The 19,455-nt window shown below is 39.9% G+C and overlaps 1 protein-coding gene across 1 annotated transcript in view; it reads left to right on the top strand.

Annotated features, from left to right (window-relative positions):
* PPIP5K1 (diphosphoinositol pentakisphosphate kinase 1) overlaps positions 1-19,152 on the top strand; it is a 201,687-nt gene extending 182,535 nt beyond the window's left edge. Inside the window, 4 exon segments of the mRNA XM_033919568.1 lie at positions 6,146-6,325; positions 11,809-11,946; positions 13,566-13,652; positions 16,381-19,152. Of these exon segments, the coding sequence (XP_033775459.1) occupies positions 6,146-6,325; positions 11,809-11,946; positions 13,566-13,652; positions 16,381-17,093 (1,118 nt within the window). The 3' untranslated portion in view covers positions 17,094-19,152.
* The last annotated feature ends 303 nt before the right edge of the window (positions 19,153-19,455 follow it).

Below are 19,455 nucleotides of genomic sequence, written 5' to 3'. Positions count from 1 at the left end.
ATTTTTAAATGCGGGGCCTTACCTAACATAGAATTAAAAGAAGGGTCAGGGCATATCAATTTGATTTTATGAGCAATAATTAAATCTTTTTTAATAATTGTTATGGAACAATCTATGTTGTGAGATATGTGGCCTCCCGGTTTCTCCTGCCCAGCAGGAGATTGACATGTTTCTTTCAGCAAAACATCGGTTTAATTTCATTTAGCTTTGTACCTCTGTATTATGCACGTTTACACTCTCATTATGTAAATTTTTTATTGTAAGTCTAGATAGTTATTAGCATCATAAAACCAATAATCCAGAGAGCTGAGTGTAGTCTTGATCTGAGGCTAAGATACTGTAACCTATTGAAAGGGCAGTTTTTATTGATGTATTTACTGTTCTGTATTTTATGATGATGGCAACTGTAAATGCTTGTGCTTAATATATGGGGACATATTTGACCTGATATACTAGTATTCTTTAAAGAAAAGTAGGGGCTTCAAATAAGTATGTTAAAATAGACAGACTGTTATAAAATTACCCCCTGAGGCCCTGATTCTATAAAGTTACCTAAAGTTAGGCCCATTGAACAGTGGACTTAATCAGTGCCTATACTGGCACCTAACACCTCAGAATCAGCTGTAATTAGACTTAATTGAAAGTTAGGGGCCTAACTCCAAAAACTTGATTCTATGAAAAGTAGGCACCTAGCCAAAGCAGCTACACTAAAAGTGAGCGTGGTTAGGGGGCGGATCATTGCTTTTTTTTTTTTTTTTTCAGTTAGGCGCCTCTTTATGAATCAGATGCTGCTAGGCATAGAAAACCCCTAATCACGCTTAGGTGGCACTAAGTGTGATTCTATAATGGGTGCCTCAGTTTTATAGAATCGGTGCCTATATTGGCGTGTAATTTTAGGCAGAGTTTAGAGAATCAGAGCCTGGATGTATAACTTCCTTAGTTGTGGAATTTTAGTCACTACAGGGTCCGATGCTATCCCTGTAGTGAAGGCCTAGGTTTGGGGGAAGGTGGGCCAAAGAAATTATCCAAATAATGGCAGAAAATCACTCCTATTTGGATTAACAAGCTTAAACCATATAGATCGCTTAATAGTAAGTCTAAACTAAATTGATAGCAACAGCAGTATTAAACATACATTCAGCACCACTGTTTGTTTGTATAGCAAAGCTGAGTATACGAGTGTATTCGATTAAACTCCAGCCTTGGCTTTAAAAATAATGCTGAATATCAGTCTCTTAGTGGACAATTCCATAACGTCACCTGGTAAAAGTTCATTCTAGAAGGGAACATAGGTACCACTTTCCTATATAGAATGCCAGCGTAACCTCTTAAATACACGGTACACCGACGTTTGAGTGCAGGACAAAAGCACTCCGCCAAAGCTGCGCCGACAATTGCGCGCAGGGACGAATGTGTGCTGTCGCCTGAAGCCATTATTACCAATCCCGTTAGCACTGTGAGAGGGAGTTTGCGCTCACGTTGAGGGGTGTGGGGGGGATTCCCCTACCACCACCCATAAGAGTGGAAGAGCCGGTGTTCGGGAGAAGAGTGGAACTTTTCAGTGTATTGTTAACTCACGGCAGCCATTTTGATGACTTCTCTGCACGGGGCAGGAGCGTAGGACAATTGATCCTGCCCCGTGTCGCCACTAGACCACCAGGTATGGTCTGGGGAAGGTCCAGAATGCAGCGTTTCTTTAAAAAAAAAAAAAAATTTGCAAATAACCAAATCCGCGGGTACTGAAACCGCGGATTCGGTGGGGGTACTGTACTTTTGTTTTGCTGCAAGGAAGAGGAACTGTGGATCAATTTGGAAAGAGGGAACGGTAAATATATTTACATTGGTGTGATATACTTATACTGGTGTGATGTACAGGCTTCCTTCACAGACGGAAGAAGTGGACAGAGATTTAATAGTAGACATTCAGAATATATCTAAAAAAGGGGAAGTTTTACTAATAGGTGACTTTAACATGCCGGCTGTTGATTGGGGTATCCCTATTGCGGGGTATTCTAGAAATAGGGAGATCCTGGATTCTCTACAGGGAGAAATGTTCCAGCAGTTCGTAATGGAACCTAGTCGGGATGGGGTCATACTGGACTTAGTGCTTACAAACAGGGAAAGTGTTTCTGATGTTACAGTGGGTGATTATCTGGCATCCAGTGATCCTACATGGTACAGTTTAATATTAAGAAGGGTATAGTGAGGGCTCATTCAAAAGCAAAGGTTCTAGACTTTTAAAAAACTAACTTTGTTTGGATGGGGGATTACATCAAGAAATTGGATGGGAACATCTGGAAGAAATGGAAATGCAATGGGCAAAACTGAAAGGAGTAATTGTAAGAGAGACAAACCTTTTTGTGAGGCAAGTAAGTAAAAGTAAGAGGAAAAGAAGGCAGCTTTGGTTCTTAAAAGTAGTAGCTGAGAAGGTAAGGAATAAGAGGTTAACTTTCATAAACTTCAAAAGATTGCAGAAAGAGGAAGACAGACAAAAATATCTGGAAAAGTTAAAACAGGCTGGTCGAGAAGTCAGGAATGCAAAGATGCAAATAGAAGGAAAAAAAAAAAGCTGACACAGTAAAATGGGGAGACAAGACATTTTTTTTAGATATATTAGTGATAGGAAGAAGTATAAAATTGTCATTGTGAGACTAAAAGGTGAAAAAGAGAAATATGTAGAAGCTGATAAAGAAAAGGCTGAATTGCTTAGCAAATGTTTCTGTCCTGTGTTCACGTCTGAAGCACCGAGAGCGGGACTGCAGAAGACAAACAAATAGGGATGGAGGAGTGGTAGACCCTGATTGATTTTCAAAGGGTTGTTTTTCGTGAGGAGCTAGCTAAATTAAAGGGTAGACAAAGCGATGGGGCTGGATGGTATAATCTAAGAGTGCTGAAGGAACTTAAGGAAGTTCTGGTGGTTTCGCTGACTGACATTTTCAATGCTTCTCTAGAGTCGGGAGTGTTACCGGAAGATTGGAGAAGGGCGGATGTGGTCCCTTTACACAAAAATGGAAGTAAGGAAGAAATAGGCAATAATAGGCTGGCTAGGTCTGACTTCTGTGGTAAACAAATTAATGGAAACACTTTTAATACAGAGAATGGTAAAGTTTCTGGAATCCGGTGGATTACAGAACCGGGTGACCAGAGAATTGGTTAGAGGGAATGCGCTAGATGTGGTGTATTTAGATTTTAGCAAAGCCTTTGACAGTGTTCCACACAGATGTCTAAATAAATTGAGTGCCCTTGGGATGGGCCCCAAAGTGACAGGCTGGGTCAGGAACTGGTTGAGTGGAAGGCAACAGAGGGTAGTGGTCAATGGAGATCGCTCTGAGGAAAGGGATGTTACCAGTGGTGTGCCTCAAAGTTCTATTCTTGGGCCTGTTCTTTTTAACATTTTTATAAGCAATATTGCTGAAGGCCTGTCAGGTAAGATTTGCCTCTTTGCGAATGATACCAAAATCTGCAATAGAATAGACCCCCTGGATGGTGTGAATATCTCGAAGAAAGACCTAGCAAAGCTTGAAAAATGGTCTGAAATTTGGCAGCTAAAATTTAATGCTAAGAAATGCAAGGTCAAGAATTTGGGCTGCAAATCCCCGAAGGAACAGTACAGTTTAGGGGGGTGAAGAACTCATGTTCATGACAGAAGAGTGGGACTTGGGTCTGATTGTATGTATTGATCTTAAGGTGTCCAAACAGGTTGAAAAGGTTGAAAAGGATGCTAGGGTGCAAAGGAAGAGATATGGCCAGTAGGAAAAAGGAGGTATTGATGCCCCTGTATAAGACTCTGGTGAGACCTCATTTAGAATATTGTGTACAATTCTGGAGACCGCACCTTCAAAAAGATATAAAAAGGATGGAGTCGGTCCAGAGGAAGGCTACTAAAATGGTGCGTGGTCTTCATCATAAGGTGTATGGGGAGAAACTAAAGATCTGAATATGTAAACTATGGAGGAAAGGCGGGAAAAGGGAGATATGATATTGACATTTAAATACTTATGTGGTATTGAGACACATGAGTTGAGTCTTTCATTTGAAAGGAAGCTCTGGAATGAGATGGCATAGCATGAAGTTAAGAGGTGATAGGCTCAGGAGTAATCTAAGGAAATACGTTTTTACAGAAAGGGTGGTAGATGCATGCAACAGTCTCCCGGAAGAGGTGGTAGAGACAGACACTGTCTGAATACAAAAAGCGTGGGATGGACATGTGGGATCTCTAAGAGAGAGGAAGAGATAATGGTTACTATGGATGCGCTGACTGGATGGGCCATTTGGCCTTTATCTTCCATCCTGTTTCTATGCTTCTGTGCAGTATATACCCTGTATATACTGCACCCGTTTAACTAACTAATAACAAGTGAAGATAGCAAGGGTGAAGATTGCATGGAATAGCATTCTAGTGGAGGTAAAAGTGAAAGAGTAGCCTAATGATTAAAGCAGCTGGCTAAGAACCAGAGGACCCATGGTTCAAATCCTACTTGCTTCTTTTAGTGACACCATTGTGCCCCATCCTAAATGTAGGCCTAGGCAGATGCTTCTGTTGTCAAATGTTGGTAGGTATCAGAGTATATGGGACACCACAGCCATGCCTCCGTCTGGCTCTGCCACTCGCCCTCCAGATTGATACTGAACACTGGAGCACAGCAGCAGCAACTTGGAGAATAAAATTCAGCATGAAGTCTACACTTCTTGCATGGATTTGAATAGTAACATGAAACCCTTGCATGAGATGGGGGTGTGGAGTGTTGCTGGGCTTGTAACCTGTGAAGGCTAGCAGATCCTGCACTGCCTTTTCTTTCCAAGATTGCTTTTCAGGGGTGGGCTGCTGGAAGAAAGGAGGATTTTGGAAGGGGCAGTTGGGAAGAGGGATTTCCTACTCTCCAAATGCTCACGGGTGCCTACAATTTAAAGCAGGGTTTGCTAATGAGCTTGGGTATGTTCTTTGTTCTCCGTTGCCTCAAGTACAGACTTCATTTATTAACCTGTGTTAACTCATTATTTACATATTTATTGCATTAATATCAGGTAACGTGTTATTTTAGCATGAGCCCCATTATTACCATTGAGGCCTATTACTAACCAAACACATAAATAAGGATGTTATATTTTAAGCCCTTTGGACATATAAATACTTATTGTTACCTAAATGTAATTGTCTACGAGCTTATGTTTGGAAAGTAAAATCGAAACTACACAGGTGATCCTGAGAACCGAAGATCAGGTGGGTTCTTTGTAATTGGGTGTCTGGGTGGACCTTATGGACTGTATCTGCCATTATATTCTTACCTTGAGCAATGATATATTGTTTGAGAAAAGTAGAAACCAACAATTTTACTTTCTAAATGTGTTCTGTTGAGCCTTGTTACGTGAATTATGGCTTAGTGCTGTAAATGTGATCTGGGATGTGCCTCTCTCAACTTCCATTTTAAAGAAGTATGATCTTTTAAAATCATGTATATGTTTGGGGGCTTATGGTAGTAAAATTGATTTGACTTGATTTGGATATTAATGTTAAATCTCTTACATGATCCTTGTATGTGCTTGCATAGACACATCAAATACTGTAACATATACTCATTAGTTGATTTGTGGACTGCTATTTCTCTGGCTTTCATAAGCATTTCTATAAAAGTCTGCTACAACCTTCCAGACGATAGTGGTCCACTAGCCATAAAAGCCATTTGCTGCCTCATGTATGTTCATAGAGCTTTTATGGTAATATCAGTGATTCATTTTTTTTATAGGGCTAAATATACCACAAGGTGAACTGAATACCTGGATAGTTTCTTAAAGGCATATTGCAAATCGCTATATTTGACAGCGGTCAAGATAGTAGCACTTGATATCTTTGATAAATAAACACAGTAATTGAGATACCTGGGAAAAGTTTCTTAGGTAGCTTATATCCACTGAAGAGCAATGCAGAGAAAGCTCAGATAATCCTGTTCATTTCTCTTAATTAGAATGAGTGTTGTTGGGGTTTTTTTTTTTAAATTTTGATGTGGGGAAAGGAGATACGTGCTGATACGTGACTCTCCCCACAAACACGATCTGTCTTTACATTGTCTCTGTCGCTTCCCTGCCTCTTCTTCCGCCTCATGCCTTCTTTCTCTCCTTGTTGCTTGCTTGGCCCATTCTCCTCCAGAATGCCTTGAAGACCATGAGGTTGCCCAGCTGCTGCGTCGCTTTTCCACAGACGGTGCTTTGGGTCGGAACGTCTGCCTGGATGGGGCCTTGGCTCACCACCTCCACCAGTGCTCCTACCATCTGCGTCTCTTCAGGAACTGGCTGGTCTCGGGCCAAGATGACTTGGAGTGCCTCTACGGTACTGCCCGCTTGCAGTTGCACCCTCTGCTGTGGTGACCTAGGCATTTATGCTGTCTGCTTTTGGAATGCAAAGTGCACTAAAGAAAATTCCAAAAATGAACCAACGAGAAGCAAAAAAGACATTTCATTTTTACTCTGATCATTAACCTCCCCATCCCTTCCACCTCCCTGCAGTTATCAGTCTGGCATTGCACTGAATCATGTATGGCTGTTGTTGAAAGGTTACTGTTGTTCTTGGACAGCTTTGCCTGGTTGTTGTGGCGGATCGCAATGCAGAAAACTAGGGGCTGCTGTATTTTTATGTGCATCAGTGTCTCTTGTGCATTCGTCACATTCATAGTAATGTTCTTTACATCCTCTTCCTGCTTTCTTCCATCCTGCATTTCTGTTGTAGCTGGAAGGAAAGGATAAGTGGGGCAGGAGGTGCTCTTCATGTTAGCCCATGCCGCAGAATATGCAGGAAAGCACAGAGCAAGCTTCTGCTTTGATATGGAGAGGGCGGGGAAACAAAACTTACCGAAGACGCCTCTTTTGTCATCGTCTTGGGTTACCTGTTTCCAAGTAAGAGGAATAGGTAAAGTGCCTTTCATATTCAGATTTGTTGTTCAGAACCGCATTTCTGGATGATGAGAACAGTTTTTTAAAGGTTGAAATAGATTAAACTAAAATAGATTAGCATTCTGTGACAAATTAGTAGTAAACTGGAGCCCTAATCAAGGAAACTGAGCTCTTGGCAGCAGCCCAGGAGAGGATTTGCCATTGAAGGCTCTCTTTGGAACTTGGTACTGTAGTGTTGAACCAGCGGGGAATTTGGCATATTACATGATTACTTATTGTTATTTTAGAGACATAACGCTTAAAATCTAACGCCAAAGAAATTTTGCTAAGCCTTCCCATAAGGCTGTTCAGCTTTTAAGTTAAAATCTTGACATTTTAGCCTTATGCTTTATTCTAAAATAGCATTGTAAGGAAAGACATCTAGAGCTACACTCCTCTGTCAGGAATCGGGCTTAGCGGTTGGCAGAAAGGATACCGATTTACAGTGTTTAATGCATGTGGCTTGTTGAAATGCCTGTGTTTGTGGTTTTGCATGGATCATATATTCATCTTTCAGTCGAAGAAGGGCAAAGGGGGTTTGCTATGACAGCAGACATTTCATGTTTGGTTTACACGATACACTATCCAACTGCTATATGGAAGAAAGACTTCAGTTTCAGAAAGTGCGGATTTTGGTACAGTATTTTCACCAAGTTTAATTCATGTAACTTCTTTCCTGATGTTTATCTACTAACTGGAAATTTTAGCATTAGTTGCTGTTGATCTTATCATGCTATATGGGATGAGTGCAAATTTTAATCTCCTGCAAATGTTATGAAGGTAGACAAGAACTGAGTATGAAAAGGAAAGATGAAGCATTTCTATTTGGCGTTACTATTCTAGGCATCTTCCAATATACGGTAGTTAGTAGGAGTGAGTGCTACGCCTACATTAGTGTTTCAAACATCATCACGGTTGCTTCATGGCTACAGAATGAAATACTCCTTGAACGGGAAATACTATCCCTCAGTCAATAACTTGGCACCTAAAATTAGGTATCATGGCGCATTAGAGACGTCAGCAATTGGCAGTTTGGCTCTATTCTCAAAATTGCTTAGTGCATGTGGGTGGATCAGGGGCGTGTCACCAGGTGACACATTTATTTATTTATTACACATTTTCCCCCTCTTCTACGAAACCGCACTAGCAGTTTCTAGCGCAGGGAGCCGCGCTGCTCCCGACGCTCAGAGGAACTCAATGAGCGTTGGGAGCAACGCTGCCCATTTGGCGCAGCTCTCCACACTAAAAACTGCTATTGCATTATCCAAATTCTAGCTGGTTCACAACATCTCATAGTTCACATTCTATTTAACATAAAATAAATTTAAAATAGTCTCCTAAGTGTAAAGAATGTCCAGTCTTCTAGAAGTGCATTCCAAAGCTTTGTGTCTTTTACATAAAAAAATCCTGGATCTAATATCATCTAAGCCAGTCATTTTAAAAGAAGGAACATTCAAAATTAATTCCACAAGTTGCTCTGCATAGCACACTTAGGTGCCAACTTGTTTCAGCCATTGGGAAAGCCTAAATTTTGGTGCACAACAGATCTCTAATATTTTATAATGTCTTAGGTGCACTGTGAAGCCGTTATAGAATTTGGTGCTAAGCACGCCCCATTGTGGCACCTGTATCTTGGTGCCAGGTTATAGAATTGCTCTCTATTTTAGTAAAATATATTTTTGGGTCACAATTCAGGGTCATTTAAGAGCAATGTTGTTGGTTACCATTTAAGCCTCTGCAAAGCCTTTCATGGATATACTTCAGGGGAAGGGATCGGAACTTATATAATGCCTTTTTGTAGTTATAGAACCACACTCAAAGAGGTTTACATACATATAGGTCTTATTTTGAATCTTACTGAATTTGATAGCATGCCTCACCCAAAAACTCTGAAGCGCATTACAAACAAAATAATATAACATAATCAAATGACAATAACACATCCTCTCCCTACATTGATCTAACTTTGTAACCCTCCTTCTATAACTCTTTTTTGCAATCCGCATTGAACCGCAAGGTAATGGCGGAAAAGAAATCTGTAATGTAATGTAATAGTCATTCACTCCTCAACTCATGTCCCAACTATTTCTACAATCCTTCTCGGCTACCAATGGTCTTACAGTGGAGTACTGAGATCACAAATTCAAGTACACCCCAAGTCCTAAAGATTGTTTTTTTCTTTCCTCAGATTTGTAGCCTTCTACTCCCTTTATGTTGGCTAGGCTGAAGTATGTTTATTTGCTAAATGGCTCATTCCCATTTGTCACACACAGACTAGATGAGGTACTTTATATGGGGAAATAAAGTTACTACATACGGCTGCAATTTTAGGTTCCTTGTATAGCATGTAAAATATACTGTATATGTTTTTTGCCTCAGTTTTCCTAATTATGCTGCTCTATTTCAAACTTTCATCTCCTAAACTCATTCTTGCTCCCTTGGCTAATTGTGCTCTTAACTAACCCATTTGATGAAATTCCCCATGTGAGACTCTATTATTAGAAAAATGGCTCAATATAGTGATAGTATAGTGATTTCTAGCCTGAATCCACAATATCCAGAATGAATATGCCTGGAACCGGTTTAGGATTGCGGGTACCTGCTTGTTGTAAGTAAAAATAAGTTAGTATTATCCTGCCAGCACTTAAATGTTTGTTATAGAACAGCTTTTTTATTCAAAAACATACTGTAGATTAGGTTTAACAGAAGGATTTCATTCATTCACATCAAAAGATACAACAGACAAAAAATATAACAACAAGATGGAGAAAAACAGATTGGACTGAAATAATTTCTTTATATATACTTTGATACTTATGACAAAATGAATTTTGAAATATAAACTTTGAAATGAATGAGAAGATATTTATATATTCATGTATGGAGTTTGTGTAGTCCCGGCTGCCTGTGTATGAGGTTTGTTTTTCTCCGTCTTGTTGTTATATTTTTTTGTCGTATCTTTTGATGTGAACGAATGAAATCCTTCTGTTAAACCTAATCTACGGTACGTTTTCAAATAAATAAGTTTTTCAGATAATTACGACTGTATCCCTATATATATTTGTTATAGAACACGACATAAACATCTATTTTTCCTGAAACTCCTTCTCTTGCCAGTTTCACTTTTTGGGGGAGAGGGACATCAACCACTGGAATGTTAAGGGAGCAACTTTCCCTTATCCTTCCAGTGGAGTGCTGCTCAATAGGAGCAAGTTCTTTGAAACTTAAAGTTCTGCATGGTGAAACCTGACTAGAGCCACTAAAAATGTGAATGAAATAAAGCACTTTGCCTATCAGGGCCGTAAGTTTATGCATGTGGCATGAGGGGAAGGGCTGGGCAGACTGGATGGACCATGTATGTCTTTAACTGCTGTCATCTGCTATGTTATTATGTTAAGTGACTTGCCCAAGGTCACAGAGTATCCTCCAAGATTTGAGTCCTGGCTAACCCTTAGGCTATAGCTCCACTTCAAGCTAGCCATTAGAGATTCTGCTCATTGGAAAAGTGCATGTTTGGTTTTCTTCATTTGATCTACAGATAAAGGTTGACATTCTGGGATCTTTACCTAAAATCACACTGACACATGGTGATTATTTCAAGATAAAATACAAGTGGTACCATAGAATCCTTATCAAGAAAATTAAACAGTGTCCATCTGATTTGGAGACATCTTTGATCCACATTTTATATAAGGGGATATGGAAGAGGCCTTTTGAGCATATTTGTGGAAAAAAGGTTTGTACTTAAGGTTAGTTATCTGATAGCTAGAAAGTTATCCTAATGTGTCTGTTCAGGCATGTTAAACAGATTATTCCCTATTGGAATAATTTTGAGGTATCTAGATGTTCATAATCTCAGATTTGATGAGCTGAATGAGTTGTAGATAGGCAGATCTTTACATCCTATTGTATGCAGAGAAAGACTTGTGCATTCTTCATGTATAGCATCATATTTTAATCCTTGGTTTCTGGTGGCAAGAAAACTTAGGAAGTAATTCTAGAATTTGGTGCTTAGTAGAAGCTTATTCTATAAAAGAATAAAGGGGCGAGCAATCCTTTGTAGAATATTAGCATAACAGCAAAAAAAGTATACAACTATAATTTAGGTGTGAGCACTTACGCCAGCCATAGAGCTTAATGCTGGACATGCATGTATAATTTATATTATTCTATAAGTTATGTTTTTAGTTAGGAGTCCCATCTAGGTTCCATCTATGCATATGCCTACCTGTAAAATATGCACTCTAAGATATGCTTATATTTATAGAACATCACTTAAGCACATTTATGGTATTAGTCTACTGATGGAACTCCCAACTTAAGTGTACAAGGACACAAAATCAAACTACAAATCAAACTCTTAATAGCAGTCAACACACTCACCATGAAGTGTGCAAAAGGATCATCCCTGGTGAGGAGGGGAGTGTCTTGCGGATAGGGTCAGAAGGCTTGTCTTTGTTCCAGAGATACATTGGGGGGCAGGAGAGAAGAGAAATCTGGTGTCAACTTGGTGATAAAGACCATCAGCAAGAAAATTCATTACACCTCATGAGGTAGTTAACTTTTCTGCCTTAAATGGCCCCTACATTGACTGTTTTAGATATTAATGCTGGCTAATACATCCAGCACATAGACCTAATAAGTCCATTAGAATACATTTCTATTTTATTTCTATTTGCTTGCATATTAGTGATGCATTCAAGGAACTGACAGTATTGTTAATGGGCTTGCTCTTATAACCTATTACCATGCCTCATGCATGAGCATTAGCTAACACATGCATCAGCAGGTATCAGTGCTAACACCAATTAGAACTCAGTTTCTTTAATGTTCAAATATTTCTTTGAAGAATATGCTATGATTTTTTTTCTTTGTTTTTCCCAGGTTTTGAGGGTTGTTCCATGGTGCCTACCATTTACCCACTAGAGACACTTCATAATGCGCTGTCCCTCAGACAGGTCAATGAGTTCCTGACTGCTGTGTGCAAGAGTTTTGTTGACTCTCATTCAAGAGGATCCACAGGTACCTGTAGAGGATTTATTTAATTTGAATTTTTATGTACCATAAATACAAACTAAATTCTGTTCAATGTAGTTTACAAAAGCCAGAACATTGGGATATGCTCCATAGACAAACATTTTAAATCCAAGAGACTTCAAGTGTTAATAAGGGTGAGAGAAAATGATTAAAGAGAAGGGGTGAAAGTATAGAAGCCTGTGCTACTTCTGAATCTTTGATAAACGGAGTAGAATGGAATTCAAAGAGTGAACCATATGAGATCGATTTGAAAGGTAAGACATAAACCGTTGGAGAGAGGGATCTTTCAGCCTAGTTTGTTTAAGTCAGTCAAGTAAATAAGAACGATCAATAAGATCAAACGCCGCTGAAAGGTCAAGTGATTTTATCAAAATGTTTCTAAACTAATCTAGGACACTGTAGACCTAGGTGGTGAGTCCAATTAACAAAGTCTCAGTATTGTGAAATGGTCTAACTGCAGTTTAACATGGATGAAGAGCGTTAGTTTCATTAATAATATATTGAAGCTGGTGATGGACAATAGCCTCAGTTACTTTAGAGAGAAATGATAAATTTGCAGTAGGGCTATACCCCCACAGATCAGATCCCCCGAAGGAAAGCAATAAAAAACTTACCTCTTCACCTGATCCCCCTGCCTATTGCCTTTCAAAACAAGATTCTCTGTCAGTGGCATACCAAGGAGGGAGTGGTGGGGGGGTGGTCCACCCCTGGTGCAGCCTTAGGGGGGGTGCACATCCGGACAGGTCCAGAAAATTCCTGGGCTGCGATGGCACTCAGAGGCATCAGCGGCCACCCCCCCCCTCCGTGACGGCACTCAGCGGCATCGGCGCCCTCCTGACCGCGACAGCACTCAATTTCGGCCTCCTTCTCCCGGCATCAGCAGAACTTCAGATCGGCAACAGGTGCTCAGTCAAACGCATCCCCTGACTGAACTGCCTGGACGGAAACAGGAAGCTGAGTCAGGGGAAGCTTTTGACTGAGCTCTGTTGCCGATCTGAAGTTCTGCTGATGCCGGGAGAAGGAGGCCGAACTTGAGTGCTGTCGCAGGGCAGGGGAGGTGCCGATGCCACTGAGTGCCATCGCAGCCCAGGAATTTTCTGGACCTGTTCGGTTGTGCACCCCCATAAGGCTGCACCCGGGGCGGACCTCCCCCCCACTCCTCCCTTGGTATACCACTGTTCTCTCTGCATATTAGCTAGCATAAACACATTGTATTATATATAAGACAAAATGAGGACCATTTGACTGTATCTTATACATGTTATTCTGTAACCTGTTCTGAGCTCGTTGGGAAGAACGGGGTAGAAAACTATATAAATAAAATAGTTATTGGAATCTGAAGTGTCTGATGTTATAGTTTTTATTGTTTATTTCTTACTATTTGAGCCACCATTGCATAAATTTCAAGTTGAGAATTCTCTCTCTGTTTAATTGTTTAAGTCCTACCTTCTCTCTCTTTTTGCTAAACAATTGACGAGCCTGTCCTTAAATACAAATTGTGGAGAACCTCGATTGAGAATTTTGAACCTGTTGGATGTGCTGCTTGCTTTCTTACACATTTCTTGATTTCTCTTGGCTTCTTCTGTTTGTCGTCTGTATGAAAGCCTTGACATCAGGTGAAAACTACATACCTCAGAGAATCCTCTCTTCCTCTTTACCGTTGCGTCAGCGCTCAGAAAGGCCACCGTGGTGTAAGTTTTATGCCTCCCCTTTTTGTTTCTTTTAAAATGTGCATTATTGGGTCAATATTCAGCCACCATAAAACAATGGCCACAGCAGCTAAAAAAAACCCCCACTAATATTAAGCAACTTTATCCCAACTGCAGCTGATGTTGAGTTTTTAGCAGTAACAGCACTGTACTTTTGGATAGATTTAGGACAGCAATTTTTCAGGATTGAATAGCGGCCTACATATCTCTTTTCTGGGTAACAGCCCTCACCTCACCTCTGCACTGTTCAGATAATGCTAAGACAGTCTATATAAAGATATTCAGCGGCACTCTTTGGAGAGTGCTGCTGAATAGTCTCAGCCAGTGCCAGCAAAGACATTTATCTAGGTAACAATGGCCGTTATTCGGATAAATGGCTTTGAATATTGATTTGAGTGTTCCTTGTTTTAAATTATGGTTGTGGTATTTGATGATGATTTATTCAAACTGGCTTTGTTTTTAAATTACCTGATATATTAAATATATTTTTGTTTCACATATACATATATATTGATTTATGAACAAATCCTCATTTTTTGGCTTCAGTTGAAACTAACAGATTAAGAAGTGTTCTGCTGTCTTTTTGCAAGATTTTAATGCTATTATCTTTTTTCAAAGGAAAACGGAAGTTTCCCTTATTGAATAAATGATCATAAATAGATCTGTGTTATTGCGATATCTAATATATCATGTTGCATCACCTGGAAAGCCTATGAGGGGGTGCTGAAAAGGTCTCAGCCCAACCAACTTCCTAACCACTATAGCCGAAAAGAGTTTTATTTTATTTTGCAAAGTGCCAATTTGCAGAATCGTAATGCTATGTTTTGGACATTGTTTCAGATCATTGATTGAACCTTGTCAACGAAAACTGTGGAATTTTCAAGTGTGGAACTCCAAGCCATCACGAAGTTCATATTCTTGCAGAAGAAAACACCAAAGGAAACCAATGAATGTATGATGCAAACATTGAGTGACAAATGCCCATCATACTCTACAATGAAGAAGTGGTGTGCAGACTTTCAGTGTGGAGATTTCGAGACCGAGGTCTGGGAGGCCTCGAATGGTGTCAACACCTGAAATTGTTGGCCATGTCCATGACCAGGTTTTGGAAGATTGATGAATATCAGCTAAAACAATTCCTGAGACACTACAGATATCCAGGGAATGTATTGCATGTTTAATCCACGAGCAGCTGGGTATGCAAAGCTGTCAGCCAAGTGGGTGCCCAAATGTTTGAATGCTGATGAGAAACAATGTCGAGTAGACTCTTCCAAGTTGATTTTGCAGCATTTTCAGCGAGCTGGTGCCAACCTTTTGGAACAATTAGTTACTGTTGGTGAAATATGGTTACACCACAGTGATCCTGAGACAAAACAACAGTCCATGCAATGGCGGCCCTCTGGTTCTCCAAGGCCAAGGAAATTTGAGACCTAAAAGTCAGCAGGAAAGGTCATGGCCACAATGTTTTGGGATCAGGAAAGTGTTGTAATGACTGACTATCTTCCAAGGGGCCAAACAGTTAATACAGAATGCTAAGCCAATTAAAGGAGGCATTGAAAGAAAAAAGGAGAGGGAAGCTGCAGAAAGGAGTTCTCTTTTTGCAAGACAATGCACCTGCTGACAAGGCTGGCCAAATGATGGATGTTTTGATTCGTATATGGAAATGTAGATCTTCCTTTTGATTTGGTGCTGAATCTGGTAGCAAGAAATTTGATGTCACAGCGAATGTTGATAGATATTATAACTTCAAGCTTCCTTTATATGGTTTATGTCGTTTTAGGTTTATTTGATATTAATTGGCTATAGATCAAGGACATTTAAACAGTATACATAAAATCAATGTGTTATCAAATTTTGATAAATAACACCCCCTTTTACTAAACCACGATAGCGGTTATTAGCACAGGGAGCTGCGCTGAATGCTTATGCTGCTCCCGACACTCTATATGACAGTAAGTTTGGGCAGTATGTCCTTCAGAATCCTGAGGGATAGAGCCCAACTCAAGTCTCCCCTCCCCCCAGCACTCTTCCTTTTCGAAGATAGCTGTTAGGTATGGAACCCCACATGTGTGACTGATATGCTTGGCTTCAGAGAATGTAAGGTTTCCTAACTAAAATAAGTATTCTTTGAGGACAACACATCGCCACTGAGAGATATCCATCTTCCTTCTCTCGGGAGTTGAACTGAGTAGTGTGATGCCAGTACTGAAGCACACTGCAAATACACAGCTGTGCAGGAATTGGTATAGGCCAGGGGTAGGCAATTCCAGTCCTCGAGAGCCGGAACCAGGTCAAGTTTTCAGGATATCCACAATGACTATGTACGAGATGGATTTGCACGCATTGCCTCCTTGAGATGCAAATCTATCTCATGCATATTTATTGTGGATATCCTAAAAACCTGACCTGGCTCTGGCTCTCGAGGACCGGAATTGTCTACCCCTGGTATAGGCTTAGAAGGTATGCAAAAGCTTCTGTATAAAGCCCTGGAAGAGGGTCTGTTTGTTTGGTGACCTCATGGATGACAACATGCACAGGTATGACTAGTGAATTGCTTTCCTCTGAGAACACCTATTTCAAGTAAGTAACCTGATTTTCTTTTACCAATGTACCTATTTCTTTCTCTTCAATTACCTTTTAAGTATCTTGAATTATTGTGCATAATAGATTTCTAAGTTTTCAGACTCTGATGTTTACTTTTTCCTTACAGACAGCAGTGGTCCATCAAGTACTGTATCTAGCGCTGGTCCTTCTTCACCCACCTCTACTGATAATTCAAATCGATTCAGCTACAGTGAGAAAACATCATTTAGCCCCCAAACGAGTGAAGAACATTCAAACAAATTATCCATAGAAGAAGATCTTCTAGATCAGCAACATTCAGAGGCAACTTATCAGGAGAAACAACCAGCCAAGGAGACAGAACTTTCAAACCAGCAGTTTCCCAGTGAAGCTGCTCATTACAGCCTGTATTCAGCTGGAGAAATAATTCTTCAGGGCCCTGATATGCCCAGTGAAGCAGCTGTGCCATGTCAGCAGCTCCCTGATGAGGCAGCAGTACTAGAACAGCAATCTACCAATGAAGCAACTTTAATGAATGAGCAAACAAGTAGCATAGCTACTCTGCAAGACCAGAATCTTACCGATGAAATGATTCCAAATGGTAAGCAAGTTGGGACAGTCGTTCTAAACCAGAAACAGTACAGTGAGACAGATTTTCAAGATCAGCAATCATCAGAAGAGGCAGCACTTTCAAGTGAACAGCTGTGTAGCGAAGCTGCTCTTGGAGGCCAACATGTGCCTATTGAACTAACTCTTCAAGACCATCAGGCATCCATGGAAGTGACCTGTGTTAACCAGCAAAGTCCCATAGAGGCAGCTGTGCAGGAGCTAACTCTGCAATTATCTAATGAGATTGTGTAGATATTATCAGCCTTCAAAATACTTCATGGGTTTTTGGGGGTTTTTTTGTGGGCAGTGCAGTGAGTAAAGTCTCCAGAACCAATGCTCTGCCATTCAGAAGAGGCTGTAGAATAAACACACCTCCAGTTTGTAGCTTTTTAATCAGTGGACTCCGGTGACAGTAGCCTTCCAGTTAATAGATTCTACACGACATGAGATTTTTGACTGAGATGATGCTGTTGGACTAGCAGGCTTCCCAGCAAATGTTTTAACCCCACCAGCATTCAATTGAACAGATACTACAGAACCAGCAGTCGTCTTTCAATCAGTGTCTTTTGCAGAATAAAGGGCATCCAGTTTGCAAACAAAGCAGTATCTGTCCCGTCTGGACTGTTTTGAGCAAGCAGTTGTTCATTATACTGGTTCTGCAAGTTGGCAGGTAGGAAGAAACAGTAACAGTCAATAAGAAATTTCAAAAACATTTTACTCCAATAAGTGATTTTTGAGATGGTATCCTTTTTCTTTAAGGGAAAGGGGATGAGACTTGCAAACCGCCTTTTTTATGGTTACGCATTCAAAGCGGTTTACATATGTGCAGTTGGAAAATTGCTATCCTACTGGCTGATATTCATGCTCTCAGAATCTAAGGAGACATTTTTACAAAGGGAGCTGATCGGTAACAGTTAAGGCAAATTTTCTCTATAGCTCAGCTCAGTGAAAGCAGTACATTTCTGAAAATAACGTGCTTTATTTTTTAGCAATTCATAAAGGAAGGTGAGTTTCTAAAATAGTTGTCTCCTCTAAGAGGGTGGCCAAGAAAAGGATTACATTTTAAATGTAGATCACCAGCTCTTAATCCTTCCAGTCACTGATGGGCCCACCAAAATAATGTCTTCTTTTATATGTGGGAATGGATTGCTGACTATACCAAGGATTTATTATATAAAAACTATTCACACTGCCATCCTTTTGTTGGTTTCAAAGGGAAAGGGGAAACTAGTTCTAACAATCAGCAATATGATCTTCTAAAACTGTGAAAATATAACCCCTAGGATGCATTTGATATTTTTTACCTGCGCGGGTATGAACATATCTGCTGAGCTTTATATAAAACTAGGAAACATTTAGCTGAATTTAGATTTGGTTTTATTTTAGATTTAATTAGTCACTCTTCCAAATCTGAGCTCAAGGTGAGTTAAATTCATATACGTGAGTTATTTCCATGCCTAAGTGGGCTTCAAGTGTAAGTCATAACTGAGGCAGCATAAATAAAATAAATTTGAACATCTGAACAACAAAAGTAGCTGAATAAGCATACTATGCTTTTCCATAGTCAAGTCCAAAGCAAGACTGATATAATGTGTTTTTTAGAAAATCCCCTAATGTGATTACATTAGAATGCAAGACAAATGACACTGTGTTTGGAAACACATTTTGGTCTGTATGAGGCATTGGAAGTGAAAGAATTTTGGAAGCAAGACACTTGTGTACATTTTTTCTCCTGGCTCTGCTTTCCTTGCATGAACTGTCAAGTGCTTTCACCTCCAGCTACAGTTTGGAAATGTCTCAGCAGAATAAATTCGAATCTTTTAGTATTCCAGCTCTTCCTCCGAACTCGGGCCATAGCAGAGAGATTTTCTGTTCAAAATGCAAGCGATATCCTTGTTAAATGAAAACATAATTAGTATAGTGCTATATAACTTCCTTATTTTTTTTTTTTTTGCTGCCACTTCAGTATCAAGAAATTTCTCGCTGTATTTTGCATTAACTTGAAATATCTTTGGATATATTTGAACTGCCTTTCACTTAGGCTCATGAGACCTTGCTAATGTAGGGATGGGCAACCTATATACCCAGTGGGCCATATGAATGTCTGTACTATTCCTAAAGTATATTCACCCATTATATCATCTGGATAAATGCAAAATGTTCAAATATTTTTGGGAAGCCTCAGCCCCACCACTCCACCGCTAAATTATCTTGTATCTGCGGGGAGAATTATGTGGTGCCTTTGGACAATGTTGTAGCCAATAAAGTCCAAAATGAAATCCAATCTATAATTGTCTAACACACTTAATCCCTCGGGAAGAATGTCTGAACTAGGAAGAATACAAAATCATTACAAAAAATTCTTTAAATAGTGGACATCAGTATGAGCCATTTAGTGTACAAATGGGAAATTGTGGCTTGGGCAGTACCTCAGGTGACCAGCACCAGCCCAAAGTCTAAATGAGAACTGCCCCATACATCATTTAGTCCTTTTCAAAATTATCAAACTGGTAAATCCAATCACACTCCCAATTTTAAATCCTAGTCAGACCTACACACCGAGGGAGAAAGGGTGAAAAATACACAATAAATAAATACATTCCCAAGAAACCAT

The sequence above is a fragment of the Geotrypetes seraphini genome, chromosome 14 (genome assembly GCF_902459505.1).
Source record: "Geotrypetes seraphini chromosome 14, aGeoSer1.1, whole genome shotgun sequence".
Lineage (NCBI taxonomy): Eukaryota > Metazoa > Chordata > Amphibia > Gymnophiona > Dermophiidae > Geotrypetes > Geotrypetes seraphini.
The sequence above is the reverse complement of the archived record's forward strand: the minus strand, read 5'-3'. Positions and strand labels throughout refer to the sequence as shown.